General features: G+C 33.8%; 1 protein-coding gene across 1 annotated transcript in view; it reads left to right on the forward strand.

Annotated features, from left to right (window-relative positions):
• LOC122218499 (transmembrane protease serine 11G-like) overlaps positions 1-20,308 on the forward strand; it is a 53,218-nt gene that overhangs the window by 30,208 nt on the left and 2,702 nt on the right. Inside the window, exons 4-8 of the mRNA XM_042936719.1 lie at positions 834-901; positions 1,533-1,693; positions 14,279-14,317; positions 15,209-15,380; positions 16,500-16,759. Coding sequence (XP_042792653.1) covers positions 834-901; positions 1,533-1,693; positions 14,279-14,317; positions 15,209-15,380; positions 16,500-16,759 — 700 coding nt within the window. The remainder of the gene's footprint in view (positions 1-833; positions 902-1,532; positions 1,694-14,278; positions 14,318-15,208; positions 15,381-16,499; positions 16,760-20,308) is intronic.

Genomic DNA, 20,308 nt, shown 5'->3' on the forward strand with positions numbered 1-20,308 from the left:
CTGATAAATCAAATTAACTGCATGAAAAGCATTTGTTCAACACAGACCCAGTTTCAATATTTGCAGCTCTTCAACTTTGATTTGGGAAACTGATTATTGAGACTCAAGTTCACTTAAGGTTTGGCAAATGGTCAGTCTTTTTTTCAAGAAGCCAAATTGACAAGTTAATGATAATAAACAGGTTTGTAAAAGCATAGATTCTTTAATAAGCTGTGGTTTTAGTAAGAAATAATTTATTCTAGGAATTTATAGTACAGAGAAATTATCCCACAGAGAAAAGTCTAAAATGACATACAAATGGCATATGTAGTCTTGTCTTTTCTAAGTAATTATTTCATGCATTTTTTCTTGATGAATATGTTTTTTTAGGAAGTACCTGATAAATACACATTCTGCACCTCTCCTCCATTTGCCACAGGATCAAAACATGGCCTAAAAATTTCACTAAAGCCTACAAAACTGATTCTTCAATCAATGATGATAGCTGAGCTTTAATGATAATGACTATACACATCAAATTTTCAGAGAAATTCAGTCTCAGCACCTCCATCCCTATGTATATTTTATATTGGCTACTGAAATATCTAGCTTAATTCAACTCTTTATATCAGCCATCCTTGATCATGTGACAAATTGTTCAAAAATCAGCATCCACTTATAAGGATGACCTTTATGACACCAGGACTGTGCCCAAATGAGCTTTCTGAGATTAGTTGCAAACTTAGAAGTAAATGCTATAACTGCAGATTTTACACAGGCATTTTTGTGATACATTGAAATGTGTGAATTCATATTTTAAAAGTTCTTTACTGTTGTTTTTTTTCTTTTTTCAGATAGATCAGATATTTCGAAGATCCAGTTTAAATCATTATTACATCAAGTCTCATGTTGTCACTCTCAGGTAATCACAACTAATTAATTTTTATAATGAAAAGACAATTTGTATTATTTAGTTATTTTTCAATTGTTCCATTTGTGGACAGGATCTAAAAATCTCAGATTTAACAAGAGCACAATTTTTTTAATATTATTACATTTAATTGTTCTTTGTATAGAGTACCTATAGGGAGAGAATTTCTTAGTTTGGGTATTGATACAATATATTCTACTGGTTGTCCTCTTAAAGACTTGCATTTTAGTTAAAGATTCTTACAATCCTTAAATACTCTTCTCAGTTTTGCTTGCTTTATTTTTTAACAATAAATAGATATTGTGAATTTTTAAAAATCAAGAAAACATACACAAAGTTGATGGATTTAACAAGTGTTTTTTGATGTATTTTTCCAGAAAAAAAAAATGTAGAACTCTCAGATACTCAGCTTTCTCTGAATATGATCAAGTTACACAAGGAGGGAATAATTCAGGTATTAACACCTATATGACACAGGAAGGAGGAAAAATCCATGACAATAAAATACATAAAATATTTATGTTGATTTTCTTGAAGATGTAACTAATATTTAAATACTAAGGTATAAAATAATCACAACTATAGCTATGACTTCACTCATTGTGGTGTTTTTCTTTTTCAGGTCAAGTAATGATGGTTTGAAAACAGATGTATTGCTTAAATTTCAGTTTGTTTCTAACAATGCAGACACAATAAAAAGGCAAGCTGACAACATTTTGCATCAGAAGCTGATATTAAATGACAGCTTCTTGAAGACAGATACTTCATTACCTCATCTTAGAGGCAAGAAATATCATTTTCCTTCCCTTGTTAGAGTTTATCATTTTAGCAATATTCTCAACTACAGAGAAAAGTTTATTTCACCATAAAATGAAACCACTTTTCATTTTTAAATCTCTCCTTTACTTAATAATAAACAAATCCTCACACAATCGACACAAAATATTATCTTCCTTTGGTTAGTATAGAAATAATTATGAAACATAAATTATACTATAACCCAAATATAATTTTTTTAAAGTTCTTGGTGGAATTGTTTGAATTAATTAAGCATATATGAGATAAAAACCTACATTCTGCTACTGATACAGTAATCTATAGTGCCTGGCTCTTTCTGCTGCAATATTTTCTTCAATCTGAATCCAGAATGTAAGAGTGGTATGAACACAGAAATCATGATATGTGGAACACAAACATAATTTGGGCTCCTGTGAAAGGAGACCTGGCTCTTTTTCTGCCACTACAATAAGACTTCCTACAGCATGCAGGATAGGACTGGCCTAGGGCCATAGAGGAAACAGAATAAGAAAAATGTCAGACCCTGATGATACCTATCTCTGGCATAAAGGCACCGTATCATTTGCAACACAGGCATAATAAGGAACTAGGTGATAAATGTTTGGGGTATGAGACTAAACAAAGCTCATTATAATTCCAAGGTTATTGTTAGCCTCATATATATTAACTTTGAAGTTGTCATATTTACAAGAACTTATGTAAGCTATGATATGAGACTCTAAGGCTGACAGATAATTAAGTTACTAATAAGTATTCCCTTGGTATTCCTCCCCCCACCCCAAACTGTTCCAGAGCACTAGAGCAGATACATTATAATAAACTAACAGAAGAGAAACTTGTATTTGGTTTGGCAAAAGTCAGAAAGAAAAAAAATAGCTTGAAGAACTTTGAGTCTCTGTGAGTAATGGCCAACATTCAGTTCTGTTTATCATGCACATAGAACAGAGTAGACTGAATCCAATGTGCTGGGCTTTAGATAGCAGAGACAAGACTTCCTGCAGAAAACATTTTGTTAAGGATATAGGTACATGTGAAATTTTGACTTTTTAAAAAATGTGACTTAATCTTGAGCTCCCATGAAGCCAAATGTTAGAAATTTAAATTCCATCATTTCTGGATCTATCTGCCCACCCCGACCCCCACTTTGTGGGGTTAGGGCACTTAGGTCCTTCACAGTGTTGCTGGATCAGGATGGGGATTGGTCTATTCAGGGATCTCCTGGTGAACCATCCATCACCAGATCTTCAGTTGCCTATCAAAGCAGGATCAGGATGGGGATTGGTCTATTCAGGGATCTCCTGGTGAACCATCCATCACCAGATTTTCAGTTGCCTATCAAAGCAAGTTACTTTTAAGACAATCCTCATTCCCATGCAAAACTCTTCTCAGATTCATCATTCATCCTGAGACTTCGGTGTTTACCGAGGGTGCTTAGAAATTAATTTGTACATATTTTATTTCATCTATCTTTGCAAAAGACTGCCATTCTTGAATATTAGAAATGTGTCTTCTGTAGTTACAACCACATACCCAAGATTAGCACAAAACTCAGCATAGGGCAGGACGTTGGTATTTGTAAAATGTTCTATCTTTAACTGTGTAAACTAACTCAATCTCCTGAAAGTGGGCATGAAACATAAGCAGTCTTAAAATCAACAATCACCACAGAACACTGAGGAAACTGGAATCATTCCTTTTTCCATATAGACTTTTAGAACTGCATGAAAATACAGAAAAATTTTAAAAACAAAAGCTGAGTTTCATAGAGTAAGAGAAATCATTTCAGTATATATAGTAAAAAGAAAAATGCATGGAATGTATTCTAGGAGACACTGCAGGTGGTAGTGGGAAGAACCTTAGACTAGAAGTCAGGAGACCTGTGTCCCAGAGATAACCATGGTAGTGCAGACTTGGGTCAGTTGCTAAAATGGTCTCAGTTCCTATTTTGCAAAATGAAAATAGTAGCAACTGTGAAATTTATCCTTTGGAAAAACTTTAAAATGCTTTTAAAAGTATAAACATATTAATGTAATGTATTATTTTATGGACTTTCTCAGGTATCTTTAGCAACACTGATCCTAGGAAGTTGGGGAATTGATTAACTTATCTCTTGAAAAGGGTATCTGGAAAGCTAAAACACACACATAGCCCCCAAACACAAATATTAGAAGAGTTAGTTGGCTAATATCTTGAGTCCAACAAAGAAAAAACAATGCAGAAATATATTAGGTTTAATTTTACAAAAGTAATTTATACAGGATCACAATAAAGCTCAAGGGGAAGCTTTGAGTGTAGCTTTCAGAGTTAATAAAGTACAAGTTTGATAAATAGTTATCTATGTATATCTCATTTTTAAAAATTGCAGAATTTAAAGTGCTCATGCATAATTTGGTGAATTTTTTTCTAAAATTTATACCCTTATGAAATTTCTTCTCATTTTATACAAGTCAGAATACTCTCCAGTGATTCTAGTGACTAGATTTTGGGGGAAAAAGGAAAGAAGAAAGAAAAGGAAAGGAAAGAAATGGAAAGGAATGGAAAGGAAAGGAAAGGAAAGGAAAGGAAAGGAAAGGAAAGGAAAGGAAAGGAAAGGAAGGGAAAGGAAAGGAAAGGAAAGGAAAGGAAGGGAAAGGAAAGGAAAGGAAGAAAGGAAGGAAGGAAGGAAGGAAGGAATGAAGGGAGGGAGGGAGGAAGGGAGGGAGGGAGAAAGGAGGGAGGGAGGGAAAAACAATTAGTTGGAAGAGAGAATTAGCTAATATTGCCAGTGTCTCAAGAAAGTGTACTTTTAGTCACTGATTTTACTCTAAACCTTTCATGAAATTATTAATTCTTTTATGATCCCTAATTATGCCTCTATTTCTGTTTCTTTTCATCATATAAATATATACAATATAAAGAAAAATTCATGGAATTTACTTGTAGGGAGGAAAAATAATTTTCCCTTCATACTTCTGAGTTCTTGATTATAATAAAAGACTACTGTAATAAAAGATGATTAACAAGAAAAAAGAAACAAAAGTTTATTAACATGATGTATACATGGAAGTAAAGTAGGGGAAAATGAGTAACTCAAAGAGGTGGCTTTGAATTTGGCTTTTATAGCATCTTCATCAAGGAACAAATTTGTGAAGAAATGAGAGACCAAAGGAGAGCAGTTTTAGGCTTTCAAGGACAGAGATAAGGGCTAGTTAGTAAAAGTGTTATAAAGATTCTTCTGGTGCCTTCTCCAGGCTGATAGGGTCTAAAATTATCTCTAGGAATTAACCTTTCTCCTTCCTGGTAGAGAGAAGAAGAGGGACACCTTTGTAAACTTACGTCCTGCCTTTAGGCAAATAGAGGAAGGGCAAGAGGAATTTCTTGTATCTGCTTTTTCTCACTTACCTTTGATTCAAAATAACTCATATACCAAAGTGACATATTTTGGACTAGCATAATCTGATGCTCCTCACACTCTAGGAGAGAATGTAAGTGGTAGTCTTTTTTTTTTTTTTAATCATTTAGGTCAGTTATGGGTTTTTTTGCTTGCTTTTAAAATGCATAAACTTTGCCTCTCTTTGTGAATTATCTCAGATCAAAGCCAAATAGCATGTGATATCACTTTTATTCATTCATACTAGTGTAATTTAAAAATTTTTAACATTTTAAAATCGTTTTCTGGTCTTAATTTTTTCAGCCAGTAGGGCTTTTCCCTTCTAAATTTAGTATTTAATATATTTCATAGCAGTTTTATTTAGCATAATAATAAGTTAACCAGAAGATTTACCAGTAATTCATTTAACCCCTTTCATGCCTTGTTTCTAATCAAACACTATATTATCTTTTTTAACCAGATCCAATATCTCACCCACTATTGAAATAAATTTTATTTTAGGTAGGAAAGTGAATAGTTAGAATAAGAAAGAAATCACAAATCACAAATTTTAAAAAGCTAATATACTACATATAGAATCCAGAAAAAAAGGACATTGTTCTTATTAATTAGTTTCTTGGTATGTCTCTGTAATACCTCACTGTTATCCCTTTACATTTTTTTGACTGCATATTTATTCTCTGATTACTTCTTCAAATGACAATGTTTTTAATATTCTATAAGAAGAATAGAAAAGTAATTCAGACTTTCTACTGGGATGCTTGACTTTTAAAAATATTTTGAAATAAGTATAGATTCACAGGAGGTTGCAAAGTAATTTATAGGGAAATCTCATGCTCTTGCGCCCTTCCCCCAGCCTTTGGTAAAGTTAACATCTTATACAACTATAGCACAACATCAAAGGCAAGAAATTGGCATAGATAAAACCCATAGAGCTTATTCAGGTATCATAGTTATATATGAGCTCATTTGTGTATGTGTGTGTGTGTGTGTGTGTATGTGTAGGTGCAGCTCTATGCCATTTTTTTTTTTAACGCTTATTATTTATTTTTGAGACAGAGAGAGACAGAGAGAGACAGAGCATGAACAGGGGAGGGGCAGAGAGAGAGGGAGACACAGAATCTGAAACAGGCTCCAGGCTCTGAGCGGTCAGCACAGAGCCCGACGCGGGGCTTGAACTCACGGACGGTGAGATCATGACCTGAGCTGAAGTCGGACGCTTAACAGACCAAGCCACCCAGGCGCCCCAGCTCTATGCCATTTTATCACATATGTAGCCTTGCATAACCACTACCACCATCAATATATTCAACTGTACCTTATTGCATTGTCCTTGTGTTATCTGGACACAGATATAACTATACCCATCTCTTCCACCCATCCCTAGCCTCTGGCAACCACTAATCTATTCTCCATCTCTATAATTCTTTAATGAATGTCACATAAACCATACATTTTGTATCATTTTGAACTTGACCTTTTCCACTCAGTGTAATTTTCTTGAGGTTCATCCATGTTGATGTGTGTATCAATCATTTGTTCCTTCATTGCTGAGTAGTATTCCATTGTATTCCACAGTTTGTTTAACCACTCATCCATTGACTAACATTCGGGTAGTTTCAAGATTTTGGCTATTACAATGAAGCTGCTATGAACATTGGTATATATGTTCCTATAAGAATAAGTCTCCATTTTTCTGGGATACATCCAAGAGTATATTTTTTGGGTTTATAAAAACATTTTGAGTTTTGAAAGGAACTACAAAACTACTTTCCAGAGTGGCTGTACATTTTGCATTCCCATTGGCAATGTATAAGTGACCCAGTTTCTCTGAATCTTTGCCAGAATTTGGTGTTATCACTATTTTTCATGTTGGCCTTTCTGATAGGTGTATAGTGATATCTTATTATGGCTTTAATTTTATTTTCTCCAATAGCTAATAATAGCAAAAATCCTTTTAATTGCTTGCCATCTATACATCCTCTTTGGCAAAATGTGCAAGTTTTTTCTAATTGAGTTGATTTTTTATTTTTTAAATAACAAATTTTGTGAGGTTTTAATGTATTCTAGATGCAAGGTCTTTGCCAGATATGTAATTTGTAAATAATTCCTACTACTCTGACATTTGCTTTTTCATCCCATAAACAGATAGGAAATGTTTTACATTTGATGAGATTCAACCAACCAAACTTTCATTTTATGGATTATGTTGTTGGTAAGAAATCTTCCCCTAGTCCTGGGTCTCTGACAATTATTTCCTATGTTCTTTTCTATAAATTTTGTAATTTTGCACTTATACTTTTTAACATTTTATACATATCTCTATAAAATTTGAAGGCTTCACATGACATTATATCTTATGTTAAAGTCTGTGATCCATTTTGAGCTCATTTTTGTGTAAGCTGTGAGGTTTTTTTTTTTGCTGCCCACCTTTCACTGAATTACATTGACTCCTTTATCAAAAATTAATTGGGCATTTTTGTGGGGATCTATTTTTGGGTTCTCCATTCTATTCCATTGATTTATCCTTCCACTAGGATCATACTCTCTTGAGTGCTGCAGCTCTATAGCAAGCTTAGCATTGGGAAGGATGATTCTCCCACTTTATTATTCTTTATCAATATTATTTTAAATACTTTAGGTCTTAAATAAATTTTAGAATAATCTTATATATATCTACAAAAAAAACCCTAACAGATTTTGATAGAAATTTTGCTAGACCTATAGATCTATTAGGGGCAAATTGACCTCTTTTACTATGTTGAGTATCAGCATTTTCTAACTTTCAGCATAAAAATCCTGTACATTTTTGTTACATTTATAACTGAATATTTCATTTTCTTTGGAGAAACTGTAAACATGTTTTTATATTTTGATTTCTACTTATTGTCAGCATATAAAAATACAATTGTTTTTTGAGTATTGATATTGTATTTTGCAACATTACTAAATTCACTTGTTAATTCTAGGCTGTTGTGGTTTTTTTTTTTTTTTTGGTAGATTCCTTGGAATCTTCTATGTACACAATTATGTCATCTTCAAATAGAGAGAGTTTTCTTTTTTTCTATCCAATGTGTATGCCTTTTATTTGTTTTTCTTATCTTATTCAGTGGCTAGACCTTCCAGTACTATGTTACATAAGAGTGATGATAGTGGATATTCTTGCCTTATTTTCTATCATAGAGGGAAAACATTCAATCTTTCACCTTTAAGTATGATGTTAGAAATAGGTTTTTTGTAAATGTTCATCAAAGAAGCTGAGAAAATACCTCTTAATGGACCAAGAGTTTTTATCATAAATGGGTGTGGTTTTTTGAGATAAAATTTATGTAACATAAAATTAACCATTAGCCATTTTAAAGTGTACAATTTAGTAGCATTAAGTTGATAATATTGTGCAACCATTATCTCTACCTAGTTTCAAGACATTTTCCTGACCTCAAAGGAAATCCTATACCAATTAAGCACTCATTTTACCTTCCCCCAGCCCCTGACAACTACTAGTTACCTTTCTGTATTTATGGATTTACTTATTCAGGATGTTTCATATAGATGAGTCCTTATAATATGTTACTTTTGTGTCTGGCTTATTTCACTTAGCATAATATTTTCAGAGTTCATCCATGTTTTAGGATGTATCAATACTTCATTTCTTTTTATGGCTGAATAATATTTTACTTTATAGATATATTACATTTTGTTTACCTATTCATCAGTTGATGGACATTTGTGCTGTTTCCATTGTTTGGCTATTGTGAATAGTACTGCTATAAATATTGGTGTATAGTATTTGAATATCAGTTTTCAATACTGTTGGATATATACCTAGGAGTGGAATTTCTGGGCAATATGGTAACTCTATGTTTGACTTGTTAGGGAACTGTAAACTGTTTTCCACAGTGGCTGCATCATTTTACATTCTCGCCACAATGTATAAAGGTTCTAATATTTCCCAATCTTCATCAACACTTGTTATTTTCAAATGTTTTTATTGTGACTATGATAGATGGGTGTGGTGGTGTGACAGGTGCCAAATTTTGTTGAATATATCTTCTAGATCAATTGACATAATCATATAATTTTGTTCTGTAATCTGTTGGTATGGAAGATTGCATTAATTGATTTACAAATATTGAACTATCCTTACGTACCTGGAATAAACCCACTTCATCACTCCATATTATTCTTTACATACATTGCTGGATTCAATTGGTTAAAATTTTGCTGAGAATTTTGCATCTAAATTCATGACAGATATTAGTGTGCTTTCTTTTCTTATCTAGTTCCAGTATTAGGATAATACTGGCTATATCAAATAAATTAGGAAATGTTCTCATTTCTTATAGTTTCTAGAAGGAATTGTGTAAAAGTGGTGTTAATTCTTTGAATGTTTTGCCAAAATCTCCAGTGAAGCCATCTGGGCCTAAGGATTCTTTTCTAATCTTTTATTACAAATTCAGTTTCTTTACCAGTAGGACTGTTCAGGTTATCCATACCATCTTTGATGAATTTTAGTAGTTTATGGTTTTCAAGGAATTCATCCTTTTCTTTTAAATTATCAAACTTATGAATGTAAGGTTGTTCAAAGTATTCCTTAATTAACTTATAAGGGCTGCAGGCTCTTTTGTGATAGCCCCTCATTTAATTGCTGATATTGGTGATTTTTGTCTTTATTTTTATCTTTATCAATCTTCTAGAAGCTTATCAATTCGATTGATTTTTTTCTTACAACCAGTGTTTTTTGTTTCAATGATTTTTTTATATTATTCTTCTGTTTTAACTCTTGATTGAAATTCTGATCTTGATTGATTTTTTTTCTTCACTATTTCCTTCTTCTACCTTACTTTAGGCCTACTTTGCTCTTCTTTTTCTAGTTTTTTTGAGTTAGGAACTCAGAGTGTTGATTTGAGATTATTTCTCTTTTCTAACACAAGCATTTAGTACTATAACTTTCCTCTCTGTAATGCTTTATCTGCATCCCACGATACTTGGTATGTTGTATTTTCATATTCCCTCAGTTCTATGTAATGTTTTTATTTTCTTTGGGACTTCTTGGACCATATTACTTAGTAGTCTGCTGTTTAATCCCGTGTTTGGAGATTTTCTCATTGCCTTTCTGTTATTGGTTTCTAATTTGACCCCACCATGAACAGAGAACATAATCTGATCTCAATTCTTTTAATATGCAGAAGATTATGACACTGGATATTGTCCAGTTTAATTAATATTCCATGGCTGCTTGCAAGGAATGTGCCTTCTGTTATTGCTGAATGGAGTTTTTTATAAATGTCAATTAGGTCTTGTTGTTGATGTTGTTTAATTCCATATCCTTGCTGATTTTCTGGCTAGCAATCCTGTCAATTGTTGATATTAGAGGATGGTGAAGTCCCAACTATAATTGTGAATTTGTCTATTCCTTCTTTCAGCTCTTTCGGTTATTGCTTGATGTATTTTGAAGCTCTGCTATTTGTAAACACATGAAGTTGCTACATATTCTTCGTAAATTGATCCTTTTATCATTATGTAATGTCCCTCTCTGTCCCCAGTAATTTTTCTCTTCTCTGAAGTCCACTTTATCTGAAATTAATAAAGCCACTACTGGTTTTTTTGGATTCATATTTGTGTGATATATCTTTTTTCAACCTTTTATTTTCAATTTAGATATTTCAGTGTAAAAAGAAAATAGTTGAGCCATTTCTTAATTATACTCTGCCATTCTCTTTTAATTGATGTATTTAGACTATTTACACATTAAAAACTATTAAGCAACTATTATCAGTTGCTTTTTGTTTGGAAAGCTTCCTTTAGCCCTTTTCCAAGAGTAGGTCTGTTAGAAACAAATTCTTTTAATTTCTCTTCATCCTAGAATACCTTCATCTCCTCTTTATTTCTAAATACAGTTTCAGCAGATATAGGATTCGTGGTTAATAGTTTTTTCTTTCAGAGCTTGAAAAATGCTATGCCACTTTCTTTTGTCTTCCACGGTTTCAAATGAGAAAACTGCTGTTATTTGAATTGGTGTTACTTTATAGGTAATATATCATTTTTCTGCTTTTAAGAATTTTTCATTGTCTTTAGTTTTTAGTAACTTAATTATAATGGATCTTCGTGTGGACTTGAGTCTTTCCTATTTGAGATTTTCTCACCTTCTTGAATCTGCAGATCTCTGTCTTTAGCCAAATTTGAGAAGTCTTCAACCATTGTTTCCTTCGATCTTTTTTCAGTCTCACACTCTTTTTCTTCTCCTTCTGGAACTCTGATAATATGAATGTTAAATCTTTTGTTATCATCCCACAAATCTCAGATGTTTTCTTAATTTTTTTTTCAGTCTCTTTTCTCTCTGTTCTTCTGAGTAAACACTATTTAACTTAATTCAAGTTTACTGACTCTATCCCCCATGTCCACTCTCCATTATTAAGACCACCCAGCAGGGTTGATAACAATAATAATTAATAATAAATATAATAATATGAATATTATTGTAAATAATATTTACATATTATATAATATTATATATAAATATAATAGTATAAATACAATAATAATTATTACTTATACTTTTCAGTCCTATAATTTTGCAATTGGTTTTTGTAACTTCTATTTCTTCGCTCAGATTTTCCATTTCTTCACTTGTTTCAAAAGAATTTGTAATTGACTGCTGAATTATTTTTCTGGCATCTGCTTTAAAATCCGTATCAGATACTTCCAACTTCTTATTCATCTCAGTATTGGTATTTGTTGATATTCTTTTCTCATGCAGAGTGTGGTTTTCCTGGGTTTCAGTATGGCAAGTAACTTGTTTGTATTCTGAACATTTCAGTTTATGTTAGGAGACTCTTGATCCTATTTAATTCTTTTATTTTGGCAGATAGCCAACTTGTTTAGGTTTGGAGTATAGATTCTCACCAACTTTTGTGGTTTCAATAACAACTTAGTTTGCAGAGTCCTTGCAGTATTTATTCTAGTCTTCTGGAACATCCTCTCAATTCCTGCTGCCAGCAACATATATGGGAATAAAACAGGCTTCTTTCAGCTGCCTTGTATCCCTTGGCCATCCTCTGTGTAGGGGTGTGGTGGGCTTGAACCTACTTATGTCACAGGGGAGATAAAGGCTGATGCTGTCCCTGTGGGTGTCAGTCTGCAAGCTGGTGCCCTGATTGGGAAGTGGGGTTTGGGATGGTCAAGGGCTTATTACTGTCACTGCTGCTAGTAAAATAGATAGCCAGCCCTGTGTTGTGAAACAGGAGATTTGGGCTCCTCACTAGGCCTCTGTTGTGCTTCTTCTTTCCCAGTATTTGGACGGAGAGAGCAGACTTTTCTTAGGATTTTTTTGTCTATGCCTATGGATGGTTTCAGATTGCAGGCCTTTCTTGGTCCCCAGTCCAAATGTAGGTGAGATGAAAACAAAACTAGGAAGCTCATCACACTGTCCTTCAAATACTGTAGTCTCTAGCCATTTTGCCTTCCTCCTTCCAGCTTTAAGAGTTATTTTACCGTTATCTGCTAGATGATTTTCAGGATATTTAGTTGTATTTAGTTATAGGAGAAGGGCTGAGAAAAGGGAGTCTACAGTCTTGTTCCAAAACTGGAGCTATTCAACTTTTGTCCTGCAGTGGAGCACATCTGCTGGGTGATGTTCACCTAGGAGATTTCATGTCTTCTCTGAAGTCCCTCAGTAGTTGCCGCAGATAGAAATAAGCCCAGACTAGTTACTCATGAATTGACCATAATTCCACTCCTCTCATTGTTCCATTCCTACAGAAGGTGACACTAGACTATAATTGACCTTACAGTGAAATGGTTGTAGAACAAGCTTTATACCTGAAGAAGTATTTAAATTATGTCCTTAATACTTTTGCCTCATACTGCTATTGGGAGGATATAAGCAATGTTTGTCATACTCCCTAGTAGATAGGACTCAGTAAATTACTAGTTATCAAAACTCCTCATTATTCATTTAGCAAGTATTTATTAAGAACCTATTTGTGCCAGGAAATTACCTCTCCTCATAGAACATTGTAATTGGAATAAGAAAGACAATGGCCCACTAAAAAATAAGTAAACAAAAGTTATATCAAATAATTTGAATTTTCATATTCAATAAAGAGAATAGAGAATGGGAGGTTGCTTTGATTTGTCATGGAAAGCCTGTCTGAGGAGAAGACTTTAAGTTAATTTCTGAATGGCAATAGGGAACCAACCATAAAAATGGCCAAGGGAAGAGCATTTCTGGCAGGGACAACTAGAATAAAGACTGTATGAACACCTTGGCACAGCCAAGAAACAGAACGGCCAGGGTGACCACTGAGTCATGGCTAAAAGCAAGAACAGTTCAACATGACAACAAAGACGTAAATAGGGACCATGTCATGCAGATCCAGGTAGGAAGTTTCAGTTATAAAGATCAGGGAAGCCACTAGAGAATTATTAGCAAAACAAATTCAAAGGGATTCATTCTAATAAACAGTAATAAACATAAGCTTAGTTCCCTGCTGATGAACTCAATCTGAGTTTAGAGTCTGAAAGGTGCATTTATTTTTCAGGCCTACCAGAACTCCACACTAGTTTTCAACTGAACAAAACTGTGGATCTGGATTATTCATTATATTATCTGGCATGAGGAGCAATTCATATAATTTCGGGGAGCAGTCACTGATCATGATTTCTTTTATTTTACTTTATGATAAAATGACTAACATATTTTGAAGATTCATTAGTACACTGGTGGACCTTTATTCTACTGGGAGACTCTGTGGAGATGTCAGGCATCTAAGATGCTTTGAGTGCCTTTACCATATCACTAATGTGTGAATGAGGACAGAAGGAAATGGTGCCCACCATATAACAGTACACATGTAAAAGTAGTCCTAGACCCTCTTCTGTTTGACTTGCATTTTAATAAATTACTATGGCTAAATTAATTAGATGTAGTCTTCCTTCAAGAAAAATAATATCCTTCTCTATGCAGATGATTTTAAAATCATAACCCAGGATTTTCCTAGAGTCCATAAAGAGTTAGAAGAAGGGTTTAATTTATACCCAGGTCTCTTCTTCTGGTGGGATTTCATTTTATTGCCTTAAAATTAAAGAATGTCCTGACTAACTCAGCTCATCCCAACCAGAAATATTCATGTCATGTAGGCATAGTATTTCCAAATTATAATTGTTCTACTGCTGAGAAATCATCTTGCTTTTTCCAGATATGAATGAAGCACAAGCAGAGCACATTCTGAACAGCTGTAAGTTCGAGAATATCCCTGTGATGTTTGTAAATCAAATGCTAAAATTCAAAATACCGCTAGAGTTTCTCTATCCCCAGGTTTACTATTTCCCAAAAGTATGAAATATCTCTAAATGGATACATGATTTAACACTCTGTAAGAGGAAAAATTATTATTAATAATAATTGGCCATGCCTATATGGGCTCTTTGGAAATAACTTACTATTCCTCACAGAATGTTTCCCTGATAACTTATTTTAACAATTCCCTATCATTTTATTGTATTTATTCTTATTTGGCTCACTTTGTTAAAGTAGAAAATTTTGCTTAGAATTAAATAACACCCATTAATTTTAATATGTGAATTTTGATACAGTTGGGTAATGGCTATAATATTAGACAGGTATTTTAAATGTACCAGTGGTATTTTTCTGCAATAAGTAGTATACATTGTGCACTCAAAATTGTCAACGATCATGAAGTAAACTGTTGCACACAAGAAAATGACCTAGTAAGATATGAAAAAACAAACTTTAAACTGAAATTGCTTTAAATGCACTAGGGAGGATATTAAATAGTTTATTTTTTAAGTTAATCCTTTTTCAATTTGAATGATAATTATTCTATTACATAATTTTGATTAATTTTTTGAAGGCAAGACAAACTTATAACTGTTTCCATCTTTATGTGCTAAACATGCCTTGACATGTTTAAAACACTGTTTATAAATAACCATCTTATAGCTACACTTGTTGCAAGCGCAACATAATGATAGAGAAGTTGAATCTCTATAATGTACAGCTAATGTACAGCTAATGCTAATGTAACATTGTGTGTCAACTAAAATGAAACAATAAAATAAAATAAAAATAAAAAACAAAACAAAACTATCTTATTTCCTTCTGACAGGTTGTGGTAGAGGGAGAGAGTTTCCATCCATGGAACGAATTGCTGAAGGTTATCCTGCAAAAAGAGCTGATTGGCCATGGCAAGCCAGCCTGCAAATGGACGGCATCCATTTCTGTGGTGCGTCTTTGATCAGTGAGGAGTGGCTCCTGACTGCTGCTCATTGCTTTGACATGTAAGTCCTCAGTCTATACCAGCAGGATGACCAATTTCACCTTCTTTTCTTACCTTCATTTCTCATCATTCTCAAAAATTTTTCGTTCTTTTATGAGCATCTTAGGCCTCCCACTGGAACTCAACATTGTGAAGCAGGCTTAGGAAGAAATGACAGTTACTAAAGAATAGTAGAAAAATTAGAGAATCTTCAGCTGCAACTGGAAATATATTCCCCAGCAATCCTAATTTAACTAAGAACAAGACAACACTTCAAAAGTTAAGCACACTCACCAGTTTTCCTAAGATATATTGTGGATTTTTTAACTCTGCTAATAGTACCCTGATGCACAAATTTACATCAGATTATCCCACATGAATGTCTTTAGTCCTGCACTTTAATTATATCTTTTTTGAAGATGTAACATATGGGATACATAGAGATAATAATGAGATACAGTAAATCTAGTGAAATTCATATCAAGTGGGAAAATATTCTGAGTAAAATGTTAACTAAAAATAAAGGATGACAAAACAATCAATATATAAAGTGTGGCTCCAAGTTGACACCTCTCCCTCTCCTTCTCCCTCCCTTCTCCCTTTCTTTCTCTCTCAATACCTATACATACATTTATATTACTGCATTCATATGGGGGTATATATGTGCATGGATGTGTACATATATGGGCACATAAGTCTAATTTTTTATTTATTTATAGGCTTTTCAACTACTCTGTATTTCTTTTATAATCAAAACTAGCAATAATATTTTGTTTCCTTTAGAAAATACAAACTCCGCCTCAAGGGGAGTAAGCTACCTTAGAATGGGGAGGCGGGGCGGATTTGTATCACCTAAATGAAGCAGAGCAATCCTGGGGGAGATACCTCAAGTAGAGTGGGAAGACCCCGATCAACTATTACCTTAAACAATTTTCTTTTAACTTTTTTCTTTTTTTTTAATTTATTTTTTAAATTTGCATCCAAGTTAGTTAGTATATAGTGCAACAATGATTTCGGCAGTAGATTCCTTCACCTTAAACAATTTTCCCTTCTACCACCTCTATGTCCTATGCTTATTTGGAGTCCTGGGCAACTTTAGATCAGAAATGAACCAACTGTAATACTTTTAATCTGTGATCAGTTACAAAAACCCCAAACTCTGGATGGCTAGTTTTGGAACAACTCTCAGCCCTCCTCTGATGAGAAGAAAGATACAATCAATTATCATTCACAACAACTATGCTACCCATAAGCATGATGACGACATTGCTGTGGTGAAGCTTTCCACCCCCGTCCTCTTTTCCAATGATGTGGGCAGAGTCTGTCTCCCAGATGATACTTTTGAAGTCTTGCCTCAGAGTCCAGTGTTTGTCACTGGATGGGGAGCATTAAAAGCTAATGGTGAGTATCTCAGTAAAAAGAACTAAGCAAAAAATGCAAAGCTGTCTTCCATTTGAATGGAGATATAAGATACAAAATCAAAATATTGAATGTAAGAGATGAAATCAAGATGTCCCATGAAAAATATCACAAAACAACAAACAAAAAAACCAGATATGGTGACTTATGGAAACTTTGGCTATTACTATCAGACAGTATCTATGTTTAATGCTTTCTTTATGGGCTATTTTGGTTATAATTTTACAGCTAGTTATAACTTTCTTTTCAAAAATTATTAAGGCATATTTTTTCATATCATTTACTTCTTTGTTGCTGTCTCTTTTTTGTATTAAAAAAATTTTAATGTTTATTTATCTTGAAAGAGAGAGACAGAGACAGAGAGATAGAGCATGAGCAGGGAAGGGCCAGAGAGAGAGGGAGATGCAGAATCCAAAGCAGACGCCAGGCTTGGAGCTGACAGCACAGAGCCCAACACAGGGCTTGAACCCACAAACTGTAAGATCATGGCCTGAACCAAAGTTAGATGCTTAACCACCTGAGCCACCCAGGAGCCCCATGTTGCTGTCTTTTATATGTAGAGATTCTGCCATGGCTGCATGAATCTTAAAGTATGTGATTTGTGAGTAGTAATAATGATAAATTTCTGTAATGTGTCATACAACTAAACAAAAACAGACTTAAGCAATTTTTTTAAGTAAACAATTTAAATGTCACGCCTGATGCTAACTATTAAATGGGACCCCTCTGATCCATGTATCTATGGAGCAGGTTTTAAGCCTCAGGATTTATACAGTTCAAAAGTACAACATTTTACTACATTTAATAATACACAATACACTGCAAAGATAGATCTTCAGATCTTGATAGGAGTCTCTGTTTCTACTTTTCTTAGGTGAGCAATTTACATATAGTTTAAGCAGCCATTGAATTTCTGATTCTTGTTCCAGTCTCTTGTTAAAAAGTTATAGTCTTATTTATGTACTTGCTCCAAAGATAGCTTTTATGTACTAAGTCTCTGTCACTTCATTTTTATAGAAATCTGCTTCTCTTCAATATGAACTCCAAAATTCTGATGTTGGGTCCAGGTTGTTATACTGTCATTATAATCTGAGAGTTCTTTTCCTCATCTTGGGGGATCTGCCTTGTTCTATAGGCAATGGTGATGAGAACAAAGGGGAATCAAATCCTTTGGGATTAGAAGGCCACTATACTGACTAGAGTAGAAATGGAAAGCATCTACCACTAGGGCAATACTACTACACTTCCTCTAGACCCTAATTAAACTTAACACCACCCCCTCCCAGAGTAGTAGTTTGGGAGTGATTTGGGACTTCATCATGAATCGTTCAATGCCCAATAGTGTGTAGATTACTAAACTTTGATCTATCTACTCTAACAAGTTGTATACTTTCCAGAAATAATGTTATAAATTTGTAAGATGTCAGTCTAAAGTTAAGCATTAAATATTTGATTATGGTTTTCTCTGTGTTTTGAAACTGAGACAAGGACTAAGGTTTTCTTCTCTTACTTCCCCAAATTTTTCCAATTATATCTAATTAGAAATCTTGTTACCAGACAGCTTGTAAAATAGAAACTTTCTATTCTGGATGGTTTCTTCCTTGAATAGTTGATAATGTAAAATAGCTTGTTATATTATTAAGCACTTGAATTGACTTTTTAAACGTTGAGATTAAGGAATTATAAGCACTTGAAGTTTAAAACTAGGCATCCTAGGCCAATTAACATAACACATAAAAGTAGGCACACAGAAATTATAAATAGTTTAAATACAGTTGATTAAAACCTAGGAATACCTATGAATTTTAAATGTCAATTAGAGAGGACAAAAGAGATAGTATTGAATATTGCTGAAGCATTTACACAAATAGTTTAGCCTGTTCTAAAAATCTGTATAAAGAATAGATAGTGAGCAGATTCTTTCACTAGGACCATTTCAGAGAGAATCAGAAATGAAGAGAAAATGGTCATATAATGACCCTCCAGTGCTTAAAAATGGTGAAGAAATGCACCAGATCCTAGATAATCTTTAATGACTATAAAAGATTTAGGCTTAGTTTTTCAGCAAGATAGTTAACGCTAGGTAAGTGAATTTACTAGGCTTAATACAGAGAATTAGATTTATTTACAGTTAGTGACAAATTCCCTAGAAACCTATATCTTCTCTTATAAAAGCTCTAGCACTCACTAGCCATCTTTGACATTGAAGTGCAGCTTAGTACCATGAGGGTTTTAAATACATAATTTCATACTCTACAATCCACTCCAATAGCTTCCATTGGCTGAAATCTAAATGTGGGACAAAGCACTATCATAATTGGTTACATTAATTATTTTTTTAAGTTTACTTATTTATTTTAAGAGAGAGAGAGAGAGAGAGAGAGAGAGAGAGAGAGATGGAGCACAAGTGGGAGAGGGACAGATAGAGAAGAAGAGAGAGAATCCCAAGCAGGCTCCTCACTGACAGTGTTAGCCAGATGCAGGGTTCGAACTCATGAACCATGAGATCATGCCCTGAGCTGAGATCAAGAGTCAAACACTTAACCAGCTGAGCAACCCAGGCACCCTAACATTAATTATTTTTTAACCCTTACAACAGACATGTGAGATAGGTATCATTTACTCCTTTTAGTGAGTAAACTGATGCTTAGTGAGATTAAATAACTTGCCCAAGGCTAAATAGCACATAAATTGTGCAGTATTCAAACTCACACGTGCTACTGCTAAGCCTAGAGTCTTTAGCACAGAATTACCCTGATTCGTTGGTCAAATTGACAGCACTGCCCTCCTTCCTCCTTTTAATTGTCTTTGAACCTTTTGTAAACAGTGTATCCATCTTTATATGAAGGACTAATACAGTCTTTAAAATAAAAGCTGCTTAGGGGTAATGAGAAGAATACAATGACTAAAACGGTACAATACACAATTAAAAGCACTTTTCATATAACAACAAATCAATGAATGTGTGGATCATTAGTAAAACAAGATTTAAATCTTATCTTGGTATTGGTTACTTACCCTGGAATTAGTTGTGGACAGCCATTTGAGCTATTATCAAAGTAGATATGGCCTTTCTGATGAAGCAGTAGGGTTCCATTTATTCAGTATTAAAATTACTTTCTGATCGTACAACCTCACTCTATACTGCTCTTCCTGAAGGATTTTCAATTCCCATTGTAGCTGTGTTTTTTAAAGTGATGTGGCAGATTTCCAGGTAAAGTAAGGTAAACTATCACAGATTTTCCCAGGTGGTGAAAAATGCCCTGGGTTTAAATGTGATGTTATCCTCCATTTAGCTATGTGATCAGAGCAAGACTCATAACCAGTTAAGCTTTGGTTTTCTCATCTGAAAAAGAGAATATTCATACCTACTTTTGTTGGTTGTTGCAAGGATTAAATAAGACAGTGGAAGTAAATGTACCAAGAATGGTACCTAGCACCTAGAAGGCATGCAAGAAATATAACTTGAACCTGAGCACTGTCATCGAGCTCAGAGTCCTACAACTTTAAGACATATATCTTATCACCAGT

The sequence above is a fragment of the Panthera leo genome, chromosome B1 (assembly GCF_018350215.1).
Source record: "Panthera leo isolate Ple1 chromosome B1, P.leo_Ple1_pat1.1, whole genome shotgun sequence".
NCBI classification, from domain to species: Eukaryota; Metazoa; Chordata; class Mammalia; order Carnivora; family Felidae; genus Panthera; species Panthera leo.